The 21,392-nt window shown below is 41.7% G+C and overlaps 1 protein-coding gene across 1 annotated transcript in view; it reads right to left on the reverse strand.

The window, feature by feature from the left end:
- Positions 1-365: 365 nt before the first annotated feature.
- The window catches only part of LRP2 (LDL receptor related protein 2), a 168,731-nt gene continuing 147,704 nt past the window's right edge, over positions 366-21,392 (reverse strand). The window contains exons 65-79 of the mRNA XM_007110946.2: positions 21,084-21,215; positions 19,255-19,398; positions 17,360-17,525; positions 15,603-15,731; positions 14,321-14,541; positions 13,120-13,296; positions 10,108-10,227; positions 8,447-8,537; positions 7,685-7,752; positions 7,380-7,497; positions 6,746-6,875; positions 5,569-5,703; positions 3,897-4,004; positions 705-776; positions 366-527 (exon numbers count right to left, since the gene is read on the reverse strand). Coding sequence (XP_007111008.2) covers positions 366-527; positions 705-776; positions 3,897-4,004; positions 5,569-5,703; positions 6,746-6,875; positions 7,380-7,497; positions 7,685-7,752; positions 8,447-8,537; positions 10,108-10,227; positions 13,120-13,296; positions 14,321-14,541; positions 15,603-15,731; positions 17,360-17,525; positions 19,255-19,398; positions 21,084-21,215 — 1,973 coding nt within the window. The remainder of the gene's footprint in view (positions 528-704; positions 777-3,896; positions 4,005-5,568; positions 5,704-6,745; positions 6,876-7,379; positions 7,498-7,684; positions 7,753-8,446; positions 8,538-10,107; positions 10,228-13,119; positions 13,297-14,320; positions 14,542-15,602; positions 15,732-17,359; positions 17,526-19,254; positions 19,399-21,083; positions 21,216-21,392) is intronic.

Consider the following 21,392-nt stretch of genomic DNA (forward strand, 5'->3'; position numbering starts at 1 on the left):
GAGAAGTCCCAATGGATCATTTAATGTAATGATCACCAACCAATTCAGCAGATACTTTTATTAGCAAATTTAATGATGTGATAATCTTTCCAAAATTTACAAATATACAATATATTTATAGCATTACCTTCAGATAGCTTCAGTGCAAAGATATACATATAGTACATTGTGATAATTATTTGTAAAAATATGAGATGAATAAAAAAGACACACAAGGTATTGTTTCCACAAATATTTCCAACTACAGGAGTACAGGGGAAAAATATTTTTTTAATAAAGTACTGAATGTTAATTTTTTTCATCTGTTTGTAAAAAATATATGTGCAAAAGTGTGTTTCTAATTATTCCCTAAATAGCTGGCACAGCTATGCCTCAGAGTCTTCTCTAACGAGATTTGCAGTGTCTTTAAATGTGTCTTCTGTTGCACTGTAGGTTGGACTTGGGCCTTTTTTCCAAGAAATCTTATCAGGGGGAGAAGGTGATGGAGGTGGGGTCACAGCAGCACCAACCTTTGGTTCACTCTCCATCTAAGACCACAAAGAAACGGGAATCAGCCATTTATTCCCCCGATGTGATGGGAAACGGTTTTGTGTGAAGAAGACAAATCTTGGCCAATTTGCTCAGAATCATCTGAGTGTATGCTTGATGTAGCAAGTTAATGCTAAGAAAGAACGCCTGGGCTGAGAAAAATTGTTAAAAATTACCTCGGAATAGAATGGATTTTCAAAGTTGGCATTTTGTTTCGGTTTTCGTTTGAAGATATTCCACTTTGTTGCCTAAGTGAAAAGAGGAAACAGAAAACCTTCAGTAATGGAATTTTTTGGTGGGTTTCTTCCTTCTGCTTAGGTTGTAAAATTTCTTCTTACAGAGGGAGAAAGCAATTTGGGACCTGGGACCACGTGACCTGGCCCATGAAGTAAATTGTTCAATTCTTCCTCGGCTGGGCCCTGAACAGTAACTGAAACTCTTTGGGCTCTTTTTATCTAATAATTTCAAAAAAAATTCCTTGATCTGAAGTGTACAGTTTACAGAATCTGTGCCCAGAGTATCTAGAAGCTTTGACAGAGCCAGGCAAGAGATTTCTTCAGGGGCTGCCTGAAAATTTAAGGAACAAGCCAGATTGTAACTCTCATTTCCTAAAACGATGTCTTGATCCTTGGTCAACTCACACGTGTTCTGTCTCGCTTCATCATTTCCTCCTGTAATCAATAATAATAATGGCAACAAAAACAACTAACATTTATTGAGTGCTTACTGTGTTTCCGGGACTATTCCAAGATCTTTACAAGTTTCTGATGTAATCTTCCCAAGGACTCTGTGAGGTAGATGCTCTTTTGCAGAGGAGGAAAGGCAGTCACAGCAAACTCATTTAACTAAATTGTAGATAGAGGAGTAGGCAGGGCCTCCAGGATACGGAGGTCTCAAAACTGAAGAACCCAAAGAGAAATCACCCCAGTCTATGATGAGTGGCCCCTGTCTGGCTGAAAAGCTGCCCATGGCAACAGTGCTGGCCACGGCCCTGCTGCCGGATGTAAGGAGACAAGAGAACAGGGGATGAGGAAACAGCCTCCTCCCACAGGGCTAAGGTAGCCCACGTGTTTTATGGATTGTCTCTTGCTCTGTGAAAGTAGGGGGCCAACATGTGAAGGAGTGGGGAGCATGTGAATACAGGAGAAGTAGAAGAAGCCATTCACCCACATTTAAGTGAGCACCTACTTGGCACAAGGGCAAGATGGAGACACTCAGGTCAGAGCCCGGCCTCTGGAAACCTACACTTCAATAGGGAAGGCCAAAACTCATTGCTCTGGCACGGAATGGCTACATGGAGCTGAGTAACTAACAAGAGAAGTGTGGGTGATTTTCATTGTCATCTCCTTGGGAAATCCAATGCATATTGACACGACTTTTGAAAATGACAGGACTAAGTCACAGGACTTCATGTTCTTTGAGTCCTTTGAGCAGATTTATTGATGAAAGAGAAACCTGTGAGCCTCTCTGGCATATTAAGGTCAACCTAGGGTCATCCTAACCAAAGGCTTCTACTGCTTTAAGGCTCCCTGGCTCTTCTCTCAGTTCCCAGAAGGCAAAGGTCATAGAAAAATCCCTGGATGTACCATGGAGGACAGACCTTAGAGGGTCTCAGCCTCAGCTGATTAAAAAAAAGGAAGAAGAGCCAATGTACTGCAAAGATGGAGATGAGAAAGAAAAGGACTATAATTGGTAAACATTCGCTCTCACTTGAAAGACTCTCTCAGTGTTTTTGATGACTGATGTGCAGGTCAGAGATTGCAGCATCTCCATCACACTACCCTTCCTGCTCAGCTGGGAGAGAACTCTGCCTAGGGAAGATCACTAGACTGGAAATGGACTGAGAAAAAATGTTGAAAATATAAAATAGATCTGGCACTGCTATGGAGTTGAGTCAGAGTTGGGGAACCAAATATGTGATATTCAAGTATTCTGGTGTCTGTGGAAAATTAGTGTTCAAAATAAACTTTTCAATGTAGCTTAAAGAAAAAAAATTCAATCCCTTGAAAATATGAAATATGCAAAATATGAAACTAGAAATTCCTTTCTAAGACAACATTCGTGTGTGTGTGAGAAGGAATTAGTAAATGGAATACGAAAAGGTGGACAAAGTGACCTTTGCTATAAGCTCTCCTCATTAGCATCAATTTAGTTCAACTTTTATTTTGACGCAAATAAGCAGAACAGGAACCAATTTGTGAGGTGCTGAAAATCCAACATGACTTTGCAGATACCAATTTTGTTTATAGATTATGCAATTTGAGAATAGGGATTATAAAAAGTGGTAAGATTTCTAACTACCCTTGGGCTTTTGTTTCTTTATATTACTTCACAGAAGTCACAGAACCTTAAAACTGAGACATTCCAGCTCCTATTGTTCTCAACTGGGAGAGCATGTTTGGGGGCCGGGGGCGGGGGAGGGAGTGATTTCTGGGATCACAATGCATTGGGTAAAACACTACTGGCACTTAGTGGACAGGGGCCAGGAATATTAAAATGTCCTTCAATGTATAGGATAGTTTTGCACCAAAAAGAACTGCCCCTCCCAATAAGCCAATAGTGCCCCCAATGAGAAACATTAAGATTCTAGTGCTCAGAGGTAAAATAGTTGTCCAGAATCAAACAGTTATATCTGAGATAGCTTCCTATGTGTCTGTTAAAACTAATGATATATTATCCATTAATATTAAGTTTTATATTGTTTATTTATTGAATTTCTCTCTGTAGACAACACAGTTTACAAATTTCAAAGGGCCTGCAGACAAGATAGAGAAGCTCTATATAGTGGTCTGTTTTTCTTTTAATCTTCTGTATTAAACACTGTGCCTGGCACATTGAGGGCAGTAATGTTCGCTGGATGGTTAGATGGAAGATGGACAGATGGATAGATGAAGAGAGCGTAAATTAGTGCCATTTAGTGGTGAACATTGGTAAAAAGCGTAGAGCTAAAAACAACATAACATTATTAAGGGGAAAAAGATATACACTGTAGAAAAATTGTACTGTACGGGAAAGGAAAAGGTCCTCTATATGCATCCCTGACACAGTGAGGTCTTTATTCATACTAAGTTGTTATCTCAAATTAAACGCCTCTGATTTGAAGAGGCTGGGTCCAGAAGTCGGCTGCCTTTCTTTTCTGCTCTACCTCCCATGTCACAAGGAACATCATTACCAACTTAGTGTTAGAATGTAGCCTTACTCAGTGGAAAGTTTTTCAATTTATGATAAAATTATCTTTACTAACTGCCTATACATCTTGGGCTCTGTGAGCCTATCAGGGTCTCTCTAGTTTGCCTAGGATTAATAAACCCAGCAATTCCAAAGTCCTTCCCAAATCCCATATCATTTCAGTAGTCAGTCACTGTTACCTGAGTTTCATCAGCACTTGGGGAAGTTGGCTTTGTGTCTGGAGCTAATTCAGCAGGGTTTATGGGACTTCCATAGTTTTCGTTATACACGTTTCCAGATTCAGTTACCTGTGTGCATATTGAAGGCCATTATTCAGTTTTGAAAGAATTTTTGCTATAAAGTTTCTTATCAGCTCTTTGGTTCTGTTTATCACCTTGCTCTCCCACAAACATGATCAAGCAACATTTTTATTATATGAGACCAACCCTGTGATCCAGGAATAAACAACACTCTTGTCTCCCCAAAATCAGGAGCACCAACTACTAAGTTGTCTATCTGATGCCTTAATCTTGGGAGGCAAATACACCCATCACTGGTCACACTCTCATGTAGTAATAGCAACTTCTACAGTGTTCTCTAGGGCCCCTTACTCTCACTGTTGACCATAGTTTTGGATAAAGGATACTCTGATTGTATATTGGCAGCCAAATCCTAATAGAACAGTATGAATTATTTCCAACCGCACTGGTGAACTGAGAGTTTTACCTTTGGATATTTAGAATAAAATTATTAATTTCAGAGGACTGCTTAAAAGAGGTTGAATTTTTAAAACAAGAGGCATAATGACGTTAATACCCCTCTAGATATTTTCTGTAACATTCATAGGATTCCGAGGTTCCCTCTTAAAGCACAAATTATCATGGATATATAATTAATAAATTACAGGGTAGAAATTCACCCCTTTTCCTATATTGTTACATTCACCACTTTATTTCTTCTCAAACTTGGAAATGTATTGGTAAACATGGCTTCGTTTTATTTCAGGGGAAAATGCCAAAAATCTATTTTATCATGTGATTAAAGTTTTGCTATCTAGATAATAAAGGATCAGGCAAAATGCTTTCAAGATTCAAATATTGCTGATCTTAAGAAAGCTATTCATAAAATAAACATTTCTGTCTTACATTAAAATGTACTATACCTTGTGAGTTCAAAAGAAGTTTAGGTGTTAACAGTGAAACTGTATTTTGCCCAGGCCCTAGCTGTTTTGACAAAGGAAAGACAGGCTAACTAACAGTTGACAGGCACTGGCAGTGACGCTGGGGCTATTGATCCAGACCTAATGAAGAGTTCTGTTCCTTCATCCATACGTCTATCTCATCTCCCTGTTCCTCTTAAAGATGAGTGAGTAATAGGGCCTCATCAAAGGAAATTTATCTATCTGCCTATCAACTTCGAAGACCTTTGTACTTTCCAGAAAAGTATGGCAAGGGCAAGCAGGGAGGTCACCTCAAATCACACCCTTGTGATACCAGTCAGAACACAGAGAGTGTGCCCAGTACCCCAAACCTCTGCATAATGACCTGACAACCATCCACTCATTCAGTTCACAGATATTTACAGAGAGCCCGCATGTATGTGTCGGGCACAGTGTTTGCCGAGCCTCTGAATATGCACTCAGACCTCTTGCTCTGACCACTCAGGATGAAAAGGCTCTTGGTCGGCACCCCCAGAATGGCTGCCAAAACCCAGCATTCTGATTGTTTTCAGGCCTTCTGTCCTTGGGTCGGTCCTGTTACTGCAGGGAGTGAAGCTGAGGAAGCGACCAGTGTGCTTCCTTCCATGGAGGGAAGGCTGGGAGGACCCTAAAGGCACATTATTCCAAAGAACAAGATCCAGCAACAGCCAAACCTGACAGCAAGAACTGTGATTTCTCACCGGGGTTGTTGTTGGCTGAGCCACTTTGACGGCAGTGTCCCTGGAGGTGTATGTCGGGTTTTCAAATATTATGGGTGGCTTCCCCAGGTCCATGGCAAAATGTTCACTCTGATGGAGGGAAAGAAAAAAGAAAAAAAAAAAAAATCATACCGTGCTGATCTGATTCATACACAGAGGAGGATGCTCTCCTCACACCTGGAGGTACGCTAGGTGCCACGTCAAACTGACCCAAAAAGAACTTGAATTTGCCTCTCCAACAAAAGCCAACGGAGACGCAAGGCCTCCACGAGGCAAACCGTTATGTAAAGTAACGTAAATGCACTAACTCCTCAGGTCAGGAGAACAGAAACCCTCTTCCATTATCAGAGTTCCCTATGGCTCCTTAAGGCAAATAACTCACTTGGTGATTGGCTTTGGACATAGAGAAAAGGGTGGGGGTGGGGGTGGAAGAGGAGCAAAGAGAAGAGGGAGAGGGGGAAAGAAGACAGGAGGGATAATATTGTACTTTTAGGCAGGAACAAAAAGGAAAGACTGGGGGGGAGGCAGAATACTGGGAATGATTTCCCAACACTGATGGTAGAATTCATAGTGGATACTAGTCCATTCATAAAGCATTTGGTCCTCACAGGAGGGATTATTTTACAGATGGGGACAGAGTGATCAAGCTCCATCCCTACTATTACATACTTAGCAGGTGGCAGAGTTGTGATTTGAACCAACCACTGACTCTAAAACCACTGTTTATCCCAACGCTACACACTGGTGGGAAAATATATGAGACTAGGAAACATGTTACTTCCCTGCCTCTTCCTTTAAACATACAAAAAGTCATCGAATAAAAACAGAATATCATGGTCCCTCTCCCCTGTTTCCCAAAAAACATAGATTGTTTAAGACTCCAATTAAACTTAAAACTGTTCATGATTCCAGTTCAACCGTGTGGCTTAGATCAGCGGTTAATTTCAATTTCATTACTAATGTTTTTAGACACATTTCTACAACAAACCTAATGTTTCCCCACTTTGTATAGTGAGGGGGCATACTGTATTTCATTATTTTCTAGGTGAATTTTATTCTTTATAAAAAGTGTTTCTTTGATAAAACAGTAAAAATGATAACCTTCAAATAGTCACTTTGAAACCAAACTCACCATCGCCATTGATCTGTCAATAGCAGACTCGGGCCCCAAACCAGATACTCCAATATCCATGTTAACATCATCCCCTGATCTGAAGGTCACCCCATTTCCATTTTCAGAGGATTTGCTAAGACTGCTTAAGCTGAAAAGAAGTAATCAGTGTCTTATTATTTTTTAAAAAACAATATTTTGCAACAGGATTCTCTCTTTGTACCTTTTCCTAGCTCTTCCTTAAATGAAAGGCTAGATTCCCACTTCAAATTTACACATCACGTATGGGAATAAATTCCCTTAGTGACCTGGAAATGTTCGAGCACATTCCCAAATGCTTGAGATCGAGGAGAGGACCAGCTGGGCACTTGCAGAAAGAAAGCCTGGTCCCTCAAACAGCCGACGCTGTTCTCCAGTGTAACCTCAACGTACAACCCTTTAGACTCTAAAATGTGATTTGTACTCAGGCTTCAGAGAAGCAATCAATTAAGACATTGTGATTTGAAGTGACTGCTTTAAGTTCAGTATTTTTTGTTTCTGCAGAATAGGTGAACAGCCTAGGATGCTTTTTTAACTCAAAAGAAAAACTAAGTTATTTACGTGGTTACAGATCACACAGACTTCTAAAATCAATATTCCACCTAATGAAACTGACCTTGACAGCTTGGGCAAAGAAGGCAAAAGGGAGCCAGTTTTCCTATAGTGGAAAAATCCTAAAGTCGCTAAAGCTCCAATTATGATGATCAGGATGATTGTCAACAGCACGGCCGCTGCTGTCAAAGAGGGAAGAAGAAGCAAACATATGAACATGAGGAGAAGGAAAAGAGCCAGTAGTCTTAGCAATAGGGACTGGGGGCTAGAACCATTCATTCTTCAAAAACTGAGTTAAATAGAATATAGACAACACTCAATTTAGTTACCATGATGCATTCCCATGTCCCTTGTATTCTTAAAACTTACTTGTTCCGGGAGGAATGCCTTTTGAAAGCCCTATTTCACAATATTCTCCCACGTAGGCACTAGGACATCTGAAAGGAAAAGAAGAATCATTCACAAGCTGTTGATTTCCTAGGCTCTGATTGTAATCTGACTGTGGAAATTCACTTCGGAGGGAATACCTGTGGCATCTACAGAATCAGCCTCAACAAATAAACCTATTGGTGTCTTCTCTAATCTATGGAATTCCTCCTTGGAGAGTGGAACTGGAAACCTTCATTGTGTTCTTTCCTTTGACATGCTTTCGTTAAATATCATCTTGCTCCACGTTAAGAGCTTTCTTGATAATTCTTTGCTCTCCAAATCTTTAGCCCAGTCTCTTCTCGTGAGCGCCTAGCACTATAACAGCTCTGCTGACAGCTGCTCTCCCACAATCCAATTATAATTAGCAATCTGAAGTGAGCAGGAAAATGGGGTTGTCACTTCTCTAACTCCTTGCTCCCCAAAGCGTGGCCCACAGTTCTGTGGCATCTCCCGGGAGCTTGTCAGAAATGTAGAATCCTTGTAAATGAGATGGACATTTTTTCCAGAGCCCCAGGTGATTCTAACGCACATTATAGTTTGAGAAGCACTGCCTTAGTTCTCTGTGGACTCCCCCACTGGGGGGCAAGCTGGTTATGATGTGAAAATTAGCGAACTGACAAGGTTCTTGTACTTGTCTTTCTGGCTACTTTGAGCTCTCAAATTCCCCCCAGAAGATGCAAGACCTACAGCATTCAGACTTACTTGCATTTGGGGAGGTCATTCTCGTCAAAATAGCAGTTTCCTCCGTTCATACACCTGCATGGAGGGGGCATGATGATAGGACTTTCGATCGCTGCAGAAAGGGAAAGCCACGCAGGTGTTAGTCAGCGGCACTCAGCGGAGCCCCCTACCATGCAAACCTGCTTCAGCCCAGGGCTGGAGTGGGGAGCCCATGTGGTGGGGCGGCTAATTAGTCTCCCTTTTAAATGTCACCTTCCCCTTAAGTCAGATGAATTTCTTTATCAATAAGGTCTTGGGGAGTAACATACATTTGGTAGGGGAAAAAAGGCAGTTTATAGCAACCCTCCCCACCGCCCACCCCGCAAAACAGTGGTGAGATACTAGACTCCAGAATATATACTAATAGTTAAAAAGGACATTGTGGTAAAGGAAATCTCTTAGGACATTGACATTTTCTTTTGAAGTTTTCAGAATTCTTCTCTTTGAACCCAGTTAAAATCAAGAATTCACCTTAGGCACACCCCGAAACTTCCACTAAAGGCTCCGAAGCATCAGCAATCCATTCATCAATAAACGGACACGTAGACAGATAAATAGCCGCTTAATGGACAGCTGGTTGGAGATCTCATTTTTTAAGACCTTCAAAATTGCCCTTGCTAAAGATTGTAATCTTGCCAATATTTCCCCAGTAGCATTGGGATAAGAGCGGGGATAGGGGAAGGGGAGGGGCCAGTTTTTACTTGCTGAGTTCATGCTCTAAACCTGCCAACTTTTCAGCCTGGTTGGGAAGTCAACAGGAGGCGCCTTGTTTAACCGCTTGCGCCCCCTGGTGGCATAACATGGTTACGCCTCCTCATTTCCCCATCAGCTAAAGCAGAGGGAAGGGCCCAAGGACGTGAGCCATAAAATGGGCCGTGAACAGCAGGATGATTTTCTAACACCCTTATCAAGCATTGGATATTAGTTAGGGACCCTAACTAGTTACTCCCTATGGCTTATTAACTCTTTAATTTAAAAGAGTCACTGAAGAAAGGTCTTGCCAAGGATAGATCATCTATAGCATTTGGGATGAGAATTAAACCATTGCTTACTTACTTACTTACTTCCAGCTTCCATCTCCCAAGAGCATAGGGTACATTTTAAAACGTGGCCCTTTTTCAGTTGTCCAAACTTTGAAATGAGCATGTGGGAAATCCAGTGAACCTCCTCTAGGTCTCCCCTCCGTACTGGATAAGCACCCCCGTCCCACCTCAGGAGCCTGGTTCTCCACCTTGAGGAGCTCCCGTTAAGACTGAATAGTTTCTGGGGCGATTGGGATCCAGTATGGGGTGGAGAAAGGAGGAAGAGGCCTTATAGAAAACTCACTCTTCGAAATGTCTTTATAGACAACACAACAGTCAATTTAGGGGCACTGGATCTAAATCTCTGCAGATTTTGGCAAATAATTCTCAGAAATCATTGGCACACAAGATCTGTTTGGCCCCTTAAGTCCCACTCAGCTCTGTTCATATTTTCCACATCTCCCATCCCTCTTTCTAGCCATCCCCACTCTATTCTGCAAGAGACCAGTAAACAGGGATTCTTCATGCTCCTGAAAAAGGTGAAGCACGGGTAAGGGAACCTACTAACGAAGGCAAAGGAGCTCTCCCAGGCCCCCATGGCTGCCCAGGCAGTGTCCCTACCTGCATCACACTCAGTGACGCTTCCTTCTATAAATTTGGAGCCTTGGGGACAGGCACAGGTGTATCCCTCAGGTCTCAGAAGGCAAAGGTGGCTGCAGACCTTTTTACAGCGGTTGGGCACTGGAAAGCAGAAGAGAACAGTGGTTAGTTTCTGAGGAGGGAACGAATACCCCAGCCAAGGACATGCCCATCCACTGAGTTGTGGCCAGGTGATATCAGAGCCCAGGCAGCATCCCAACACCTTTAAGCCACGTGCCACCTGGCAACTCACCCTCATTTACACTACTTTCCCCTGCCACCCCACCAAAGTGGCACAGTCCCTCCCCGTGCCCTCCAACACACTTCTGTACCCCTCACATTTTCTTCTGGCATCATTTATCTCCCCTATTGCTCTGGCAGGTCTGGAAGGTAGGTGTCTGTCTGGTTCACTGCATGACCTCAAAAACCAATCAACGAAGCAATTTGAGATATTTCTAAAAGGTCAGTAAGACCCCATTATTATATCAAGATTTGTCATCACCCAAATTTGGATAGATAAAAGTGTGGTCCAGCCAAAGCATACACTGGATGTGATTTCCACCCCTGCTCTCCACGGAGAACTTTCTTCTGGGCTTCAGTTTCATCATTTGCAAGATTAGGGAATTTAGAGCTCTGAGTATCAGAATCACCTGGGAGCTATTCACAATGATTGATGCCCTGTCACAGAAATCCAGATTTAAATCGCTCTGGGATGGAACTCAAGTATTACCATTAAAAGCGCCTCAGGTAATTCTAGAATCTTCTGAACACTAGCTCAGCATATATTATGATTTATCCAAGGATTAGGTCGTCTCTAAATTCCTTCTCAGACTAACATTCTATAATCCTGATTCTCTGTCATGCAAAAACGTGACCATGGACGAGGCATGGCTGTAAAAAGCCTCACTCAAAACCTGTCCCATGACCATTTCTTCAGCTCTCTAGAGCACAGCTTTCAAATGTTAATGTCGTACAAATAACCTGGGGAATCGGATTCAAGAGGGCTGGGATGGGGCCTGAGAGTCTGAACTTCTAACTAGTCCCCGTATTGTACCAATGCTCCTGGTCCATGGCCCACACTTTGAGTAGAGCAGGGATTCTCACAATGTTGTTCCTGACCCAGCAACATCAGCATCACCTGGGAACTTGTCAGAAATGCACACTCCTAGGCCACCTCAGGCATATTAAGTCAGAAACCCCTCAGGTGGGACCCAGCAAGGTGTGTTCAACAAGCTCTCTAGACGTTTCTGACGCGTGCTAAAATTGGAGAGCTATTGGTCCAGAGTAAATGCTAATCTGGCACAGCTGGACTGAGTCTCTGGCCTACTCATCAATCAACACTTTGCAAAGGAGGCTCAGAGTATCAGCTGGCTGAGATGCTTTTCAGGGAAAGTCTCCAGATTTTCCTCTGCCTGACTCCTGTGCTGTCCTCTCTACAGGGGCCAGAGGGGACTCCGCAGGTATACTGGGCTCTCCCCTCCTGCCCTTGAAGCTGCCAAACATACGAGCTGCAGGAGCATTTAGGACACAAGAGCTATTATATCGGTGGGGTCTGGAATGTTTTGGAGAAGGTCTGGAGAACGGTAATCACTACCAGCAACACAACAGGGCTAATCCCTAGAAAAGGCATTTGCCGCCAGTGTAATCTCCTGGGAGCCTCCGTTCTGCACTTCAATTTGTCAAGACTGATTCAGGCTCTCAGAGCATCAGAGAACTCAGGGGGACCTCAGGCTCCACATCTGTTTCACATGCAGGGATCAGAAGGGAGGTGACTTGTCAAAGGCCACACAGCCACAGAATGCAATCTGGAATTGGGTACACTGATAATTGGACCAGAACAGAAAGGTGCTGAGCTTTGGGGTGAATGGCATTGAGTTTAAAAACCATTTCTGGGTTTAAAGCTTATCCACTGGTTGTGTGACTTGGGCGCACCAGTTACTAAATCTTTCCTATTGTCAGTTTCCTTACTTGTGAGATGAGAATTAAACCTCTTTATAAGTTTGGGAGAAGATTAATTGAAGAAGCAGATGTCTGGGTTAATCCTGAAGAGAGAATCTGACATATAGAACTTAATAAAAGTCTATTTCCTTTCCTCACTTCAAAAATGTCCTTTCCCCACTATACATTATTGATACTCTATAAAATAGACAACTGATGGGAACATACTGTATAGCACAGGGAACTCTACCTGATACACCGTGGTAACCTAAATGGGAAGGAAGTCCAAAAGGGAGGGGATATCTGTATGAGGATGGCTGATTCATTTTGTTGTGCAGTGGAGGTTAACACAACATTGTAAAGCAACCACACTCCAATAAAAATTAATTTTAAAAAAAGGAAAATATTTCCCAAAAAAAGATTTGATAGAATATTTTGATATATAATTATCTATATCTGAAATAAAAATCATTAAAGACATCAGTGAATAAAAAAGTGCCCACGGGAAAAAAATAATGTCCTTTCCCTTTCACGTTACTCCACAAAATGGTGAAGGATGAATTAGAACACAGGTAACCTGAGGAAGCAGGACCCAGAACTCAGAAAATGAGAAAGAAGGGAGGATGTAGAAACGCGTCCTTTAAGCTTTAAGCTAAGGCTCGCATAGCTCAGGATGACTTGACTAGCCTGGCCTTGCAATTGCTAGAGTGGGTAAGACTTCTGATGTCCACGAAGCCTATTATGTGACTTGGCAACCCAACTCACATTTAGCAGGGGGTCTGACACCTACTGGATTCTGTGGCTTAAGAGTACAACCCCACACCTCCAAGCAGCAACAAGGACTGAAGTGTCTTTACTCTTTATCTGCTGGTGGGGAGCATCATTTCATTCGACCTCCAATTTTATCTTCTTTGGTCAAAACGGTTAAAACACACACACACACACACACACACACACACACACACGTTTCAGGCGCAGGGAGATCAGCCTATTATTATCCACCACCATTTTGCAAAAGAAATATAGCCATTAATTTGAAATTAGGTTGGTGACTACCTGACTGATTATATCTCCATTGATGGAAGATTCGAACTTGAGTGAGCCAAGGGTTCACTATCAGCAATTTCTCTTTCTCGTCTCGCCCAAATTTATCTTGGATCCATACTTCTCCCTTATCCTTAGATGTCCAGTATAACTGGCTCTCGAAGATGTCCAGACTATAAGGGGTCATTGCTGCTCACCCACAGGGGAAAAGCAAAACAAAACAAGGTTACTGAAAAGAAGATACCTGAGCCCCACTTCTATGTCAGAAGTCAAACTGCTTGGATCAATCTCTTAGGCAACACCTTAAAATTCCAGCAACATTCAGGCAGACTCTCTGTACACACGACCCTGAAAGTGTGCTGCACCAGGAGATCAAGATGACAGAAATTAAAATAGATCAATGCCTACCGAATGACACCAATTATATAGGGGACTCGCTCACTTTCAAGTTGCTGATTTTATTTTACTTTTAGAAAACAATCTGTATGGCAGAGATCTTTTTCTTCTGTGAACGTAAGACACCACTTATCAGAAAAACCTGTTACATGCTGGATTGTTGCAGTTCTGTAGAGTCTAGATAAGAAAACAAAGTGCTTCTCTCCTAGATGTTTCCAGTTGTGCATAAAAAGCAATCTAGCACATTAAAAACTAATGTACCTAGAAGTGGTTAGACACGGATTACCATTGGAACACATGATGGCCATCTCTATCAGAGCAACCTAACAAGAAACGGTTATTTCAACATCTGCTGCTGACAGCAGGTTTTTTTAATTATACAAAAAGGACAGAAAGGACTTAATAATTGCTAATAGATCATTTGCATTTAAATCAGCAGCTGGGGGCCTCCCTGGTGGCGCAGTGGTTGAGGGTCCGCCTGCCGATGCAGGGGACACGGGTTCGTGCCCCGATCCGGGAAGATCCCACATGCCGCGGAGCGGCTGGGCCCGTGAGCCATGGCCGCTGAGCCTGCGCGTCCGGAGCCTGTGCTCCGCAACGGGAGAGGCCACAGCAGTGAGAGGCCTGCGTACCACAAAAAAAAATAATAATAATAATAAAATAAATAAATAAATCAGCAGCTGGGAGCCGGGCAGAGTGGTACCTAAGAAACTATAAAAAGCATCTCCTAAGATTAGGGTTCCTTCTTACGAAAATGGGCAGAGACTGGAAATACATTAATTATTTAATATATGAAATTCTAAGTGAAATTTCTAACCTGCAATTGCAACAATTCTCCTATCGGTTCCATCATATTTGATGGTTTCAATAATGTCCTCCTTGAGGTCACTCCAGTAGATCCGGTCACCATTCACATAATCTATACAAAGGCCGGTTGGCCAACCGAGGTCCTCCTGAACCAGGACTTTCCGACGCTGCCCATCCATCCAAGCAGACTCGATTTTAGGTTCTTTGCCCCAGTCAGTCCAGTACATAAACCTGTAACAGAAGGTTTCCTCATGGCAGCATTTCATCTAGTGGAGAAATCAACTGGTTTTCAAAGAGGCTTGGGTCCTAAATGATGCTATTTTTATACTTTACACAAGACAGGGAGAGAAAGGGGGGAGCCTGTGCATCTGTGATCTAGCCTTCCTGAGAACTGCACTTTCCCAATAGAAACTGGCCAGCCCTGTCCAGAGATATATATCCAGACCTTTTAAAATATATAATCACGAAAGCTGTTCATTCTTCAAAAAATATTTCTTGAATGGCCGCTGTGTGAGAAGCCACTATCCTGTGTTTGGAACGTATCAGAGAACAAAACAGATTCCTTCCCTCATGGAGCTTACATTCTAACTCTTTGAAAAGGTATTACTTTGCATGCAATTAATACTTAATTGTAGAAGAACTGAGTAGACCAGGGACTGTACCCTTTAAACACCTAGAAAGGATCAGGCAGGCAAGATAAATGGGTGGAACGGGGCAGTTATGAATGTAGAGTGATGGGCAAACACTGTATCAAGCAAAGCCCTGTCTAAGAGTTCCAGGCAATACCGCATCAAGGAAGGCATACCTACCTAATTTTACCAGTTCTTCTGATTTTTCAAGCCAAAAATACAAATATTTATTTTTAATTTAAATGTTATCTACTAAGTTTACAAAAAAAAAACAACTTAAAGCTCTGTGAAGTTCAAGTCCAATAAGTGTATGGGCCATATTTAGCCCATCAGCCACCATTTTGCAATGTCTAGTCTAAACCAATCATCAGGTGTTGCTCAATCCTTAAATTCTGTTGAGAAATGTGTGGGTTTCAGACAAACTGGGCTGTGGAAAAAGTGTGGCCAGAGGCCTTCTCCTGACACAGTGTCCATCTTCTGAAGACTGTTTTGCCCTAAGTGATCTTTAGGGCATATTATAATTCTTGAAAATAGTCATAGGTGTCACTCAAAAAACTCCCAGGACAATTTCAGTACAATTAGGAAAAAATAATTGAAGATATAATTTTTTTGAGAATCCAGTGGAAAATACCTAGAACATTAAGGACTCCTTCAAGTACTTACCCTAGTTTGGGATTCACAACTATTGCAGCTGGTTGATCCAGTTGAGTGGAAATCAGCCACTTTCTGTACCTTCCATCAAGTTCAGCCACCTCGATCCGCTGACTCCTGGCATCTGACCAGTAAATATGCCTGAATTTAGAGAGACAAAGTTAAACAATTGAAAAGTCTAGACTGGACTTCTGGGGAAGAGGTGTGAAGATGAGAGCATTTAGTTTGGAAGTTCTGGCCAACAAGACAGCTACTCAGACACCAGTGATGAGAGCACAGCCTCCCTCTCCCAGGAATGCCCCAATCTCTTCAGCCAAGGGGACATCTGTAGAAAGTTACAAGTGATGGGGTGTCGGATGAAGGGGATATTCAGCCAAAGCAGCTGTATCAGCCAGGATTGGTAATGATGATGAACCTCACATCCAGCATTATTATGAGACAATTGTTTCTAGATAGGAGTTGTGAGACACTGTTGGCCTTTCATTCTGACTGCCTGTGAGTTGGCTTCCTCCTCAGCCAAGAGCCCATTGGAATCACTAGGAATCTGGCATCAGCTCCAAGGATGCGTGGAAATAGCCATTCAAAATAACAAACTCAGCAAAGCTATCCTGCCCTTATTCCATCCCTGAGGCTTCAGGTCTCAGTCTCTTACAAGCAGAAAGAGTTCCAGCAGTTGCTTAAATTTACTCATTCATTAAGGCTGACAAAGAGGTAAAACTTCAAACAAGAAGACAGATCTGCCATTGCATGGTTGGTTTGAAGAAGGAAGTGCTAAAGTCTAGAGTTTCCAGTTCATGACTCTCTGAGGCCTTGTTTCCTGACAGAAGTTGCTGAAATGAGTCTCCTGTTATGCTGCAGGCACAGTGGGACCTACTTAACTTCTGCAGAGATGCTCAAGTCTTCCAAGAGCACCAGACAAGTGAGTGAAAAGGTGAAAATTAATTAATACTACAAAGGATTCTCTGTTCTCCCAGAGTGCAGCAAACATTTTCCTTTATTAGTTCATTTCAAGGACATAAGAGGTTCTACAAATGGTTGAATTCTGATTGTAATGTAATCACCTTCCCACAAACATCATTCCAATCCAAGGCTCTTCCTTGAAGAAGGAGCTTATTAATTCTTCCACATCAGTTTGCCTCTTATGCATGTATCTGATGACAAACCTACTTAAGGTTCTTATTTAGGTATCGTCCAAAATGTCTGGCTCTGGTCCCTGAAGTTCTAGAAGGTGTAGAAGAGCAGATCGAAGCTAACAGCTCTATTAACTCAAACCCAAAGATTAAACAGGGAAGTCAAATTTCCAATCTGTTCAGACAACACAGCTTCCTAAAAACACAACATGTGGATTGTTCCTCCTCAAAATAATACCATAAAGAAACATGTTTCATCTCAACTGCTTTGCTGGTAGAATGTAAGGCTGTCCCATTTCTTCACAAGATGAACAGCACTGCCATACTGAAAGTTCATTTTGGTATCCAGAACTCTGTTGGCAAGAATGGTCTCCTAGATAAAATATAAAATCTTGACCTTGGGGCTTTCCCAAAATTTTCATGGCACACATAGAATATAGGAAGTGATGATGTCTATATGACACAATGGGGAAGCAGAGGTAGTTGCTGAGGCTACAGGAAGCTCAGGCATCACCCAGCTGCCCCTGAGGCTGAGTGTGCCCATAATCTGGGCCAGTTTAACTCATGTGCCATGGTGAGCAGAGGGGAGCTCTGGCCAGGAAAATAGAATAGGCAAGAGGAGAATGAGGCTAAACTTACCTTCCAACCCAGTCCACTGCTAATCCATCTGGCTGCACTATGTATTTCAGATCCAGGTTAACTTCCTTCACAGGATTATTTCTGCCAGATTCAAAGTTAGGGATGTAGGCACGTTTGATAGCACCAAAATTAGAGCCGTGCCCTAGCACAGTGTAATATACAACACCTGCGGAGGCAAGACACACAGGTCAGTTTCCTGTTAGGAACACCAGGTAAGGGAGGAACTGGGTCTAATCAGGTGAAGTACTGTTCATTCATTGACACCTCTACCTCTTTGGTGTTCCTATAATACTAACAATTCAATTCAACCACTATGATCAAACCTCAAAATCTATCATACTTGAGCTATTAGCTACAAATGCTTCAATTGATAACTTATTGACTCTTAGTCCTCTCTATTTGAAGGTAATCCATTAAAATATATTTCAGCCTATTTACCCCCATTAGGATCATGTTCTAGTTTCCAAAACAGAACACATAGATAAACCAGGGGCAAATTGTTAAGAGTTTGAGTCCATACTAGCAATAAAGGAGCTGTGTAGATGAGAAGTCTTATTTTATGTATAGACTAAAGGATATTGGACGGCAGGCATTTTAAAAAGCATAGGAAGAAGGAGACGCAAGAGGGGGGGGATATGGGGATATATGTATACGTATAGCTGATTCACTTTGCTGTACATCAGAAACTAACACAATATTGTAAAGCAATTATACTCCAATAAAGATGTTTAAAAAAAGAAAAGCATAGGAAGACTGTGACTTTCAAGGCACACACTTTCCTAGGTATGAACCATTCTTTTTTAAGATTTTGTTTGATGTGGACCACTTTTAAAGTCTTTACTGAATTTATTATGAAACTGCTTCTGTTTTATGTTTTGGTTTTTTGGCCGCGAGGCATGTGGGATCTTAGCTCCCTGACCAGGGATCAAACCCACACCCCATGCACTGGAAAGCGAAGTCTTAACCACTGGACCGCCAGGGAAGTCCCTGAACCATTCTTGAAAATTTCATTGTATTGTATAATGAAATGTGAAAACACAACAGCAATAAATCTTACATAGTTAGTTTGCAAAGCATTTTCATATCTGTCATCTCACTTGGTTTTCAAAACAACTCTCAGAGGGAGGCAGGCCGAACAAGATTACTGCTTTTATTTTACAGATAAGAAATGGAGATCCAGAGAATTGTTACAATTATTTAAGGTCATAAAGCTAGTAGATGAGGGAGACAGTCATAGAACACAAGTTTTCCTGCCCCACTACCGTCTCCCACATGCCATACAGCGCCATGAGAGACTCCACAGTAAGCATCATTCATTTTTCCTTCATTGAACACCCACCACACACACTGCACTAGATGCTGGGTCAGATGCCAGGCATGTAGAGATGAATTCGATTCAATCTCTATCTCCAAAGAGCACACAGTTAAGATGTAGGGAGAAAAATATGTGGACAATTAGCTATAACTCAACATAACATGTGCTTTAGTAGAAGTGTGTATAAAATGCTACAGGCTCACAGAACTGTGCCAGGAGGGATTATCAAAGACATCAGAGGGGAGGTGACTTTGAACTGGGTCTTTGAGTGGAAATTTTCCAAGCGTACAACGGTGGGGAAGGCAAGGGCAAAGACAAGGGGATAGCAAACAAAGGGACATGAGGTGATACTGAAAGGATAGTCCCCAGAAATGGGAGAAGGTTCAGAGAGAAGGTGGGAAACATTGGCTGGGACACACGGGCACAGCTAAATTATCTGGAGCATGCTGGGTGGGAGGAGCATCCTCTTGCACTCAGGCAACAACATTCACTCATTAGAAATAAATTCCCCAAAGTTCAACACTTTATAATTCAATGTATTCAACTGCTATCAATGACCAATGCCACAGTTCACACTCACTGAGGCCTGTGCCCTCTGGATCCCAATCGTAATCCATAGCCTGAATGCGTTCCTGGTCTTCAAGGTACTCTGAGAACTTCTCAGATGAGAGATTGTATTTTCGAATTCGCACGTATTCGGGCAGTAACAGCAAAGGAGGGTTACCTGTAAACAAATGAAGGGCTGATTAATCTGTTTGAATGCTACCTGAACTTTTGTTTATAATAGTAGGATATAAAACAGCAGATATCCTCCCTGACCTTAAAAAACAAAACAAAACAAAACAAAAACGAATTTTTCTAAAGATTGATCTCTGTTAATGAATAGAGCAGACCATCAACTGGGTTGCAAAATCTGTGACTGTCGACATCCTTGTCTCCATTTCAGGTAGAAAGCTAACATTTCTGTTAGGGATATTATCAGTCCTTTATCTTTGGGCACCAGTTTAAAGCTAAGCCGAGACTGAGACCCCTCGATAGCTACTTCTTTTTCACTGATTTTTTTTTCACTGACAGTAAAACAGACAAGATTGTAGACATTCAGTCTCACAGAAGAAATACAATATGTAAAGTCATACTAAAAGTTTACCCGGAAGTCCTCATTTCCCATTCTTTACTGACAGATTTGAATGATTATTTTAGCAGGCAATCAGCTCTGTGACCCAATTTAGCTTCTAGCTAATGACAAAAAACAGCTTGTTCTTGGTTTAAAAAAAATTTTTCTTTACTTAAAGCAGCTATGTAAATGGTGACTCATTCCAAGATGCATTGCCTAGAATTTTAAAAATTTAATTTACTTGCATAATGTCAATCGAATCTAACTTAAGTAACTTTTGAAAGTTCATTTTATATATTTCCTTTATCTTGACATAATGTTTTATATAAATATTCTAATTTATTTCAGTCATCTCGTTAGTTAAGAGTTAAACATTTTCTAATTTGCTGCTTAATTACCACACCAACTGTTCAAATGCCTTTACCCTAGTTTTCCTTCAGTGTCAAAAATGCTTGGAGGGTAAAATATTTAAGTATGCTAGTCAAATGTATGCTTTAAAAGCCCAATTTGTATGAAGAAATTGAACAGCCATTTTACCCTTCATTTGCAAAATAAAAATGCTATTTTCTTATCAAGTCCTTAAACTCATTTACAAACTTTAAATTCAAATCTATAAGATCATAAAGACCCCTTAACTGAGATATGCTGATTTAGATCAGACCTCTGGAAATCTGGACTGCGATACTTCTGACTTTTATTGTCATTTCTATCTGGTATTTATTACTGCTTTCACTCAGGTCTGATTCTCAAATATTGGCATTAACCTAAAATGTAAAGCTAATGATTGAAGTCGCAAATAAGCCAGATGCTTTCTGTCTGTGATCAGTAGTCCATGAACAATAAAAAACCATTTCTCAAGAGAATGTCCCTGATTTGCCCCAACTGACTGTGACCCATTGAATGGAATGTTTTTTGTGACCTGCTTTGGATTACTGGGCCTCAAACCTTGACCTCAGTGGACTGGGAGCTTTTGGTGACCACCATCCTACAGGGAAGCACTTGTTGGAGAGTGACATCTTGTCCACGTTTTGAAGTTTCTATCCAGGTGGACCAGAGGCTAAATCCAGAATAATACGTAACCCCTGACTCTTGTTTTAACTCCTATGTATTTGTTGGGGGGTTGTAGTTAGTGTTTTAATTTGGCAGGGGAGGAGAGAGGAGAAGAGGGTGGATGGGTGTTGGAAGAGAAGTAGCTGGTGAATTTACAAAATAAGACTCTAAAGTTTATTTCCTGGTATACTGTACTCATCAGCATTGCTGAGTACATCAGTTAATCCCTAGGTCAACCATCCTACCGTCAGCTGCACACCGTCCTCCATGGCTGTCACTCACGGACCTGAACCCTTCAGCGCAGGAACACTCGTAACCTCCTTTGGTGTTAAGGCAGTTCTGGGGACAAACCCCAAATTGCTCACATTCGTTGATGTCTGTAGGCAAAATAAAACCAAGTGGGCAACATCTGCTCCCATCCATTCCTTAGAGACCCTGCTTCTGTTTAAATCCATATTCACAAGCAATAAGGATGAGAAGAGTGCAGAAGAACATAAGCAATGATGCCAATGTCTGTGGAACACTGACCAAGTTTCAGACACTGTTTCACATGC

This window comes from Physeter macrocephalus, chromosome 2 (genome assembly GCF_002837175.3).
Source record: "Physeter macrocephalus isolate SW-GA chromosome 2, ASM283717v5, whole genome shotgun sequence".
NCBI classification, from domain to species: Eukaryota; Metazoa; Chordata; class Mammalia; order Artiodactyla; family Physeteridae; genus Physeter; species Physeter macrocephalus.